General features: G+C 33.5%; 1 protein-coding gene across 1 annotated transcript in view; it reads left to right on the top strand.

Annotated features, from left to right (window-relative positions):
• Positions 1-3,412: 3,412 nt before the first annotated feature.
• The window catches only part of LOC107591494 (beta-glucuronidase-like), a 16,075-nt gene continuing 9,173 nt past the window's right edge, over positions 3,413-10,314 (top strand). The window contains 6 exon segments of the mRNA XM_016280651.1: positions 3,413-3,667; positions 4,884-5,069; positions 5,151-5,332; positions 5,952-6,094; positions 6,886-7,073; positions 8,515-8,681. Of these exon segments, the coding sequence (XP_016136137.1) occupies positions 3,452-3,667; positions 4,884-5,069; positions 5,151-5,332; positions 5,952-6,094; positions 6,886-7,073; positions 8,515-8,681 (1,082 nt within the window). The 5' untranslated portion in view covers positions 3,413-3,451.

Below are 10,314 nucleotides of genomic sequence, written 5' to 3'. Positions count from 1 at the left end.
GTCTGATCTGGAGGAATTGCTTTGTTTTAACGTTTGGATAAAACCATCTGCTAAATTAATACAGTTATGTTTGCATGTAAATAAAAGAATCAGATTCGTTTGACTGTGAAAATGTAAGTCTATAATAAACTAAAATCAAACGTATAATCTCATATGAGAAGAAAAATAAGAGTGAAACTGTTCTGTCAGCAACTGACCGACCTCGTGTTTTCGACCAAACATTTTTAGGCTAAAGCATGATGTCCAGAACTTTCAAACTTCACAAACAACTTCAGTCCAAGTAGGTTTTCCACACAGAAACTGGGTCACAAAGTAAGGCAAAAAATGAGTGTTTCAAGCACTTAGATGGTTACGTAGTTTTAATAACAGCAAAAGGCAGTGGGGGTGAAGATCTGGGAATTCTCCTAAATCCAGATTGTGCTCCCTAACCCTGTTTCACCCTATGGCTATCAAGTAAATCTGCTCTAATGCCATTTTAATTACACAATGTTTATGTGGAGAACCCCCGAATGATGTTCTTGCACATGACAAATATATTCTGTATTACATGACAAATTAAAATCAGTTCTGACATGAAATTAAAAACATTTAAAAGGTAAATGCAACATTTTATCTATTTGTTTTCATCAGAATTAAGAGATATAACCTAAACTTGACTAATCTGAATTGTGAAAAGAAGAAAATCTGAATAGCGAGATACATACAAGTCAGGATTATGCGATAAAAATGTGCAGTTACCTAAATAAAAAATATGCTACTGGGGTGTGCAGTCCATAAATCTGTGCTCTTTGGACGCAGGACTGCTTAATTCATTAAAAACCTTGTAGCCTAACTCCAATGCACTCTAATACCATAAACAACCAAAACAAGAAGCTGGAAATGTGTGTTTTAAGAAGCAACAGAATAATAGGGACTAGTATCGTTTAATGTGTTTTGAAATGGACCTCTTGAGTCAATCATAATGAGAAGGACTCACAGACTGTTTTCACAGAGCGCTGCTGGGAAAACACGACAGGAAATTAATGCTGGATTTGTCCATGACATGATGGCTCATTTTAAAGGGGTCATATGATGCTATTTTAAAGATCATTATTTTGTGTATTTGGTGTAACAGAATATGTTGACTTCAGAAGATGTGACCATTCCTCTGATATCACTATAGAGGGCGCTCTACTATCTAATAACTGAACAAGCAACTTGACGAGCAGAAAACTGAAGGAATTTAACAGAATGTAACTGAAACTCACTCAAAGAAATAAATCGTACTTTTGACAAATATATTGAAAATATTGTCCACTTACAGGAGATAAAGACGCCTCAGATCACTAACATCCTGATTAAAGAACAGCTTGTCAAGTTACTTAAAAACATCCTCAAGTGCACTTCATTGTCCTGTTTACATTGCATCTCTGTAGTGCATTAGACACATTCTCATGACATGATCTAATCTGTCTGTACTGTACCACAGTTTAACTTTTTATACTGTATCAGTGACAATGTTGGACCTCTGAAACAAAGAGACAGAGTCCCATCTCTGCATTTGTGTGTTCTTGGTCCAATGTGAAGGCAATTATTGTTTGCACAGTTTTCAGGTTAAAGGCATGTGAAGTGAGATTTAGCCTGCCACACAAGAAAACAATAATATAATACGTCTGCATATACCATGTTTAAAAGCCTACTACATATTTATTAAAATCAAGGGAGATCACGGTCTCAAGATTATGAGCACTGCAGGATCTTAATGTATTATTGTTTGTATTTATTTCGTATGCATCGGTTTTGATTATTTTTCAATCCTTTTTTATGCAAAACACTCTGAATCCCCATTTTGTGTTAAATGTGCTTTATCTTTAAAAAAAATAAATCTGCTTCAGAAACAATAACTACAGAAGCAAGACATGTTTGTTACATCAACATGCATCTGCATGGCCAAAAACACAAATGTATCCACATTTAGAACACACCTGAGCACCTCAAAGAGAACACAAAGAGAAAAATTAGTGCTTTATTTGATATTCTGATATTTCGCAATATTTGTTTTATTTCTGTACTGCTTGCACTTTTAGGTAGCCTATTTTATTGTCCAGATTAGGCACTGTCTGGAGCCGTTCATGATGCGATTTTGCAGTTCAACCGATTTAATAAACCCATATTTAAGAAGAACTTACCTGAAACTTTTCCAGAGACCTTCACCTGTCCACCTGAGGTAAATCCCGCGTCCTCCAGCGCTGCAGGGGGCGGCAGAGAGGCGACTGTAATCTCAACACAAACACCTGCGCTCCAATCTGAGCACATTTGAATAGGTTAAGTATTTTTCCAGATGCAGGTGATCTCATCTGGTTGATTTGTCTCACCTGAGAGACTGTAAACACACTTAGTTACAGCTGTTAGTTTTATTGTAGGTGCATACGGGTCTCTGTAGCCACAGTATCCATTAGGACTCATTATTCTGTGTGCACATGCAAATATATCATAGAGATGCTTAGGCAGTGAATCTTGAGTGATGTGCTGTCTCCCCCTCGTGGTTGAAACGACACCTGCACTTTCGTCTTTTATATTACATACGGGTCAGTTTGGCTTTTTAGGTTATTTACATTTTTGAATCTGTGCAGTATTATTTATTTGATATTATACAGGCTTCTCTAAAATCCTTGATGTCTAAACACTATTTTTGTCCTTATGTTTCCATAAACATATAACATAGAATAGCCCACGATATAGCCTATAACATATAGGCCTAGCGTAAATAAAATGCATGGATTATTATAACAATTATTGTTGTTGTTGTTGACTTTTTTTTTGAAGGGACTGATTTTAAAGAATTACAAACACAGACAGGGTGCAACAAAAATATAATTAATTATAATATTAAAATCAAGTGAGTTACTTTACATTTTACAGCTTTCTTATTTTTTAAGCATAACATTGTTTTAGATATTGCTAAATATTTTTATTTTTTCCCCCCTACATTTACAACTTACTATACTTAATACAGGTAGCTAATAGAAGTAGCAGATTAATTACAAATATATATATATATATATTCCATAAAACATGTCACAAGTGAAAAACCGAATGAAACATTTTCAAAACAGTTGGCAGCTGGGCGTGATGTGAGCCTTAATGAACGAACAAAAATCTGACCAAAAACAACTCCAAAATAATTAAATGAAAGCATGTTTCTGCTCGTGAAGCACAAAACGTACAATATGTCAATATAACCATTAAATAATATTTACAAGATAGAACTGTAATTGCAAGGATAATACTTATATAAATAAGTCTTTTTTTTATTCATGGTTAATTAAAAAATATATTTTAGGTAGTTTGAGGTAGTGTTAATAAGTGATTATTATTGTTGACGTGTTTGTGCGGATGAGGAAGCGTCGTGACGTCACGCGCGCAGCGGAAGTGCTTCAGTGTAAACAAACCGTCGAGCGAGCGGCGCGTGATGGGCTCCAGCGGAGCGGAGCGAGCGGCGAAACGCGTGTTTCTGGCCGCTCTGTGCAGTGTGTGCCAGGCGCTGCAGGGCGGGATGCTGTTTCCCACAGAGTCTGCCTCCAGAGAAGTGAAGGACGCGAGCGGCCTGTGGCGCTTCAGGGCGGATCTGTCTCCGGAGCGGAGCCGCGGCTTTGAGCAGCAGTGGTACCGGAGGCCTCTGGCGGAGGTCACGTGACACCTGCGTTTACACACTAATACAAATCCGAGTAAAAAGTCGAATTTGAGATGTTCCAAAGAGCTTCTCAGAAACTATTCACTTTGTTTAGTAACTTCTAGTCGTTTTAAACCTAGTGTTTTTCTGTCTACTCTCAGTTTTAAATGCAATCTCAGACCTTTAGGTGCCACTGTAAATGGAAATACAATTAGTTTGTAAGATGCATGGGCTCAATTTAAAATAAATGCAAAAATTATTATTTTATGCATTAAAAAAAATCTAGTTAAATCTAGTGTCTTATTTTTTTTTTAAGTTTATTGAAGTATAATTTTTTGCATAATTTTTCTCTTCATATTTTCTGTGAGCCACTAGGCGCTCCCACAATGCTACATTATAATTTTTGTTTTCTGCTTACTATATAGTACTGCACTGTTTTACTTATTGAAATATTTTTTTTTATTATTTAAATTATTATTTTTAATGATTTGAGTTAAATTGAGTGAATCTTGTACCTTATTTGTTTATTTATTTAATTTTATACATTTTATTTTACAGTTTTTCTCTAATATTTTCCATGAACACTTCCTTATTGTGTTATGGTTGTGTATCATATTATTATTATTTTTACATTTTATGTTAAATTAATTTAATCTTGTGTTTTATTTATTTTGACATTTTTTACACTGGTTTTCTGTAATAATTCCCATGGACTCCCATCACTCCAATAATACTACATTACATTTGTTGTCTACTTACTATAATACTGTACTGTTATGAATACATACCATATTATTAATTAAGACAATTTATTATTATTATTTAAATTACATTTACCTAGTTATTTCAATCTAGCGTCTTATTTAAGCATAATCCTTTGGATTCATTCCCTGATCAGTTGTCATCTTCTGCTCTTTTTGCACAATAAACTGACGTGCAATATGTGTGTCAATATGTAACATCCTCTTTATTAAGAAGAGAACCAAATGCTGTAATCAGAATTAAATGTTGTATATTCCCAGAAACGGTGCCAGCTTATTTAGAGGCTATTGTCAAAGTCAGCCAACTTATATAATTGCGTGATAATATTGCATGTTAAGCATGCAGTTGTTAATATTTTGCATTTTAAGTACACACTTAAAATGCAAAATATGAACAACTGCATGCTTAATATGCAATTTTAGGTGCTAAAATTGCTATGCAATTTTTGTGATTGTGATTTTTATTCTAGACGGGGCCTGTTATTGACATGCCGGTGCCGTCCAGTTTCAATGACATCACACAAGATGCCAAAATCCGGGATTTCATTGGCTGGGTGTGGTATGAGAAGGACGTATGGGTGCCGGCGCGCTGGATCCAGGACCGGGGAACGCGGATCGTGCTCCGAGTGGGAAGCGCTCACTATTACTCAGTGCTTGTAAGTCTGTGGGATGCAGATGGTTGTGTTTGACTCATGATTAGTCACAGTCTCAGGATCTGTGATGTGTGCGTCTCGCAGTGGGTGAACGGGGTCAAGGTGACCGAGCACGTGGGCGGTCATCTCCCGTTTGAGGCGGACATCAGCGGCGTTCTGCGGCAGACGAGCGGGAGTGCGTGTCGAATCACCATCGCTGTGAACAACACTTTGACTCTAGAGACGCTTCCACCGGGAACCATCCAGTACATGAACGATCGCAGCAGGTCAGATATAGTGCCATAAAATCAAGGAAAGTGGGTCAGGTTAACAAAGGAGATTTCAGTACTTTAGATGCTACAGACCCCCAAATATCATCATTCTCCTGCGAGGAAACCCATCTTAAAAAATTGTATTTATACTGTGTAATAAGATATAATATAAATGTCTAAATATGTGAGCCTGCAGCACAAAAGCAGTGTTAAGTCGCTGGGGGATATTTGTAGCAATAGCCAACAATACATTGTATGGGTCAAAATTATACATTTCTCTTTTATGCCAAAAATCATTAGGATATTAAGTAAAGATCATGTTCCATGAAGATATTTTGTACATTTCCTACCATAAATATATCAAAGCTTAATGTTTGATTAGTAATATGCATCACTAAGAACTTCATTTGAACAACTTTAAAGATGATTTTCTCAATATTTCGATTTTTTTGCACCCTCAGATTCCAGATTTTCAAATATTGTCCGATCCTAACAAACCATACATCAATGGAAAGCTATTTATTCATCTTTCAGATGATGCATAAATCTCAATTTTAAAAAAAATGGACACTTGTGACTGGTTTTGTGCTCCAGGGTCACATTTCATGTCTTTACCATCTTCTTTTCCTCTCAGATACCCCGCTGGCTACTTCGTTCAGAACACTAACTTTGATTTCTTCAACTACGCTGGAATACACCGATCGGTCCTGCTGTACACTACACCGAAGGCGCACATTGATGACATTACAGTGGAGACGACGTTCTCTGATAACATCGGTAAGCACCTCCGAAACCTGTCGTTATACACCTTATGTGTAACAAAACATAGGCTTGGACAATTGAAACTTGATTGCAAGTTTTCATTGAAACCAGAAATATGCACTTTAAATGCTATTTGAGCGCAAGAAATAACAACGTTGTTGCTGAGTGAACTGACCTTCCTTCAAAGTTATAATTTTGGGATTATTTATATTATATATAAATGTTTGTGTTGCTTCATGAACTTTCCTAGTACACAAAACTGGTATTTTTAACTTCGTAAATGCTGGTAAATTTCACAAATAATTCAAAAGAGACGCATCGAATCAAAGTGAAATAGAACGACTGAAATAGTATTTTCTTATAAAACATACTCCAATATAATAATAATGTTTTACAGTCTAGGTTTTGTTCTTTTTTTATGAGAAAAAAAATCCTATATTGTGTTGATTGCGAAAGGTACTAAATGTTCAGATCAGAAAAACTGAATGTATTTATTGATTGTATGTCCTATGTTGTTTTTAGCATCTTTTATATAGCTGGCTTCTCAAAGAGTAGTTTAAAGTTGGTTAACAGTAAAGTTGTATTGTATTGTTTTATTGTATTGAAAGGCTGTTGTCAAAGTAGTCCACCAACTTTATAATGAAATGCATGTTTAGCATAATATTGCATTTAAATCATTTATATTGTGCATTGCTTCTTCTGACTGTGTTCTAGTTATTTTACTTTGTCGGAGTGACATTATTTTCTGTGGCCTACAGATGCTGCCTGTGTAAATGTGCATTGTCTCATCCGATCCTGTGTTCTAGGGCTGGTCAGTTTTAACGTGTCTGTGTTGGGCAGCTCTAAACCCGCTGTGAAAGTCACGCTCTCGGCTCAAGACGGCAGATGCGTGGCTTCGGCCGACGGCTCCAGAGGAGTCCTCAAAGTCACAGACGTCAACCTGTGGTGGCCGTATCTGATGCACGAAAACCCAGCTTACCTTTACTCCATGGAGGTCAGTGTCGAGAACAGTTTCCATAGGATTGACATTAAATGCATTGCAGATATGCTCACTGAATATAGACCTAACAGAGCACTCAGATCATTAGGATCGAGTCAGTTAGAAATGGTTCACACTATTTTGCCGCCCGCAGCTGGAACCAGCTTCCAGAAGAGATCAGATGTGCTAAAACATTAGTCGGATTTAAATCCAGACTCAAAACTCATCTGTTTAGCTGTGCATTTATTGAATGAGCACTGTGCGATGTCCGAACTGATTGCACTGTATTTTATGTATAACCATTTTCTATTAATTTGTCTTAAATTCAGTTTAAATCATTTTCAAAGTTTTTAAATTCCTTGTTTTATTTTTGTGATTTTTGAAAATGTTATTATAAATTTTTTTTAATGATTATTTTACTTCCTTTTATGTAAAGCACTTTGAATTACCATTGTGTACGAAATGTGCTCTATAAATAAACTTGCCTTGCCTAGAAGTATTTATCTTAACTAATGTAGTTATGTAATGTTAACAAATGAAACCTTATTGTAAAGTGTTACCGAGTTTAGAGATTCATTTTTGTGAGTCAGTTTAAAGCGGTGTTATTTTAGGATCATTAAGATACTATTATAGTTTTTATTAATAATCTGAATTAGTAAAATTCGAAAAAAAAAATTTCATTTTAAATTTTCTTAAAAGTTTTAGTAATTAAAAAAAGAATTAGTTTTATTTATAGATTTTATTATATTTATTTATTATATAGCTTTTATTTATTTTTATTTCAGTTAAGAGTTTTCAGTTATTTTAGTACGTAAAGGTAACCTAAATGAAAATGAGAAATGTTGCATTAGAAACTAGAGAAAAAAATAAGTCGATATTTTATTTTATTTCAGTTAATGTTTATTTTATTTCAAATAACTAAAATGTAATAGCTATAAATTTAATAACTATATTATCCCTGATTCAAGCTGTGTGAATTTATTTTAAATTCTATTAAATAAATCACTTGTAAACTAAAGGAAAATGAGATGAATTTCCGTGAAACCAGTGTTATTTTTGTATCACTGAGAAACTATTATAGGTTTTGTTAATAAACTGAATTAGTTTTATTTTTATATTTTCTGTTTTCATTTTCAATTTTGTTATAGTAAGTTTGTTTTTTTTCTTAATATGCCTATATAATTTTTAGTTAATTCTTTGAGTTTTAGTTATGTTAATAAGGAGAACTAAATGAAATGTTAAAAGTTAATATTTCAAATAACAATTTATTTTATTTTTTTAGTTATTATAGATTCAATACATTGCTTGTTTGCAGCATTGATCCAAAATATGAACAGATGTTTCTGCAAGGCATGTTTCATGCATTCAAATGTTTCAGTTTAAAATACTGAATATGTAGATGAATATTGCTGTTGATGTTAAAACCCATGACATCTTGTCTGATCCGGTTTTGTAGGTTCAGGCGACAGCAGAGGACGGACAGACGGATGTCTACACTCTTGCTGTGGGAATTCGTACCGTTAAAGTCACCAGCACACAGTTTCTCATCAACAACAAGCCGTTTTACTTCCACGGGGTCAACAAACACGAGGACGCAGACGTGAGTGACACCAGACACAACACTGACCACTGACTGATACCTAGAAAATATTATTTAGATTTAGATTTGGTCATTTTGCAGACGCTTCTATCCAAAGCTTTTCATGTTTAAGCTGCTCTTTTCCAACTAATTGAGGTTTGGATGCTTACAAGCTCCAAAAATGACAAAAAGACACCATAAAGATTCATAAAGTAGTTCATAAGAGCCATGTGTTATATTCGGAGTCGTCTGAAATCATATGATAGCTTTGCGTGCGGAGCAGACTGAAACGTTATGCATGAAAATATAATAATAATCAGAGCTCTGAAATCTCAATCAAGAAATGCATTGGCTCTTGTGTGCCTTAATGAATACACACATGGTCTTTCCTTTAATATTATATTTTTTGTTTTATGTATTTTAATTTTAATTCGAGTTTTAGTAATTTTAGTACTTAAACTTATTTCAATTGGATGCCAAGGCAACATTTCTAATTTATTCTAATTACAATTACAATGCCAAAAAAATGAATGAACATGGACACGGTTTTCTTTTATTATTATTATTATTATTTTATTCATATTTTGATTATATTATTAATATTTATTTTATGTATAATCAATTTTACTTTCTGTTTTAGTTACTGTTGCTTATTCTTTTTCTCTTTTTTTGCATTTTAATTCATCTTTAATTTATTTTAGTACATAAACTTATTTTATTTCAATTAGTTGCCAAGGGTAATTATTAATTCTAATTTATTCTAATTCCGATTACAATGCAAAAGAAGAATGAATGAACATGCACATGATTTCCTTTTATTATTAATAATAATATTTTGAGCTTTTATATGATGTATTATCAGGTTTCTTTTCATTTTAGTTTAAGCTTTGGTCTTTTTTTTTTCTTTTTTTTCTTTTAATTTATTTTATTTTTGATTTAGTTTTAGTAATTTTAGAACTTCCATTTTTTTCTAATTCCTTTTTTTCTTCTATATTTATTCATATTTTGAGCTTTTATTGTATGCATTTGTTTTATTTATTTTAATTTTACTTAAAATTTTGGTAATGTTGTTATGCTTTTGTGTGTGTGTGTTTCATTTTAGCTTTAATTTATTTGATATCAGATTTAGTTTTTGCAATTTGAGTACTTAAACTTATTTTATTTCAGGCAACATTTCTAATTCTGATCTGAATGCGACTGAATAAATATGCACATGCCCTTCTTTTATATTTATTAATATTTTGAGTTTTTTTAATTATGTGATTTAATCATTTTTATTCCTTTTCTTGAGGGGGAAAAATAAAATGAGCTTTAACTGATTTTTATTTCAATTTCAGTTTTAGTCATTTTAGTACTTAAACTTGGCTGTGCTTTAAGTACTAACCATGTTTTAAACTTGGATGTTCGATGTCTTGGATGAACTTCATATTGTCTCCTTTTATTTGATCATTAAGCTCAGTGTTAACATCAAGTCATATGCTGACAGAAGCAACATTGAAATGGTAATAACTCCTGAACCCCTTGTTCTAGAAAAATGAAACTAAGTACACCTTATTACTCTCTTCACGCTGATCGCTGATCACATTCAATGCCTTACATTAAGACTCCGCCCATTACAGTAGCGGCTATTTTGTTTTTTCACTACTCCTCCTTCAGAATTTGTCCAATTCTTCTGAA

The sequence above is a fragment of the Sinocyclocheilus grahami genome, unplaced genomic scaffold (assembly GCF_001515645.1).
Source record: "Sinocyclocheilus grahami isolate Dianchi unplaced genomic scaffold, SAMN03320097.WGS_v1.1 scaffold142.1, whole genome shotgun sequence".
Lineage (NCBI taxonomy): Eukaryota > Metazoa > Chordata > Actinopteri > Cypriniformes > Cyprinidae > Sinocyclocheilus > Sinocyclocheilus grahami.
The sequence above is the reverse complement of the archived record's forward strand: the minus strand, read 5'-3'. Positions and strand labels throughout refer to the sequence as shown.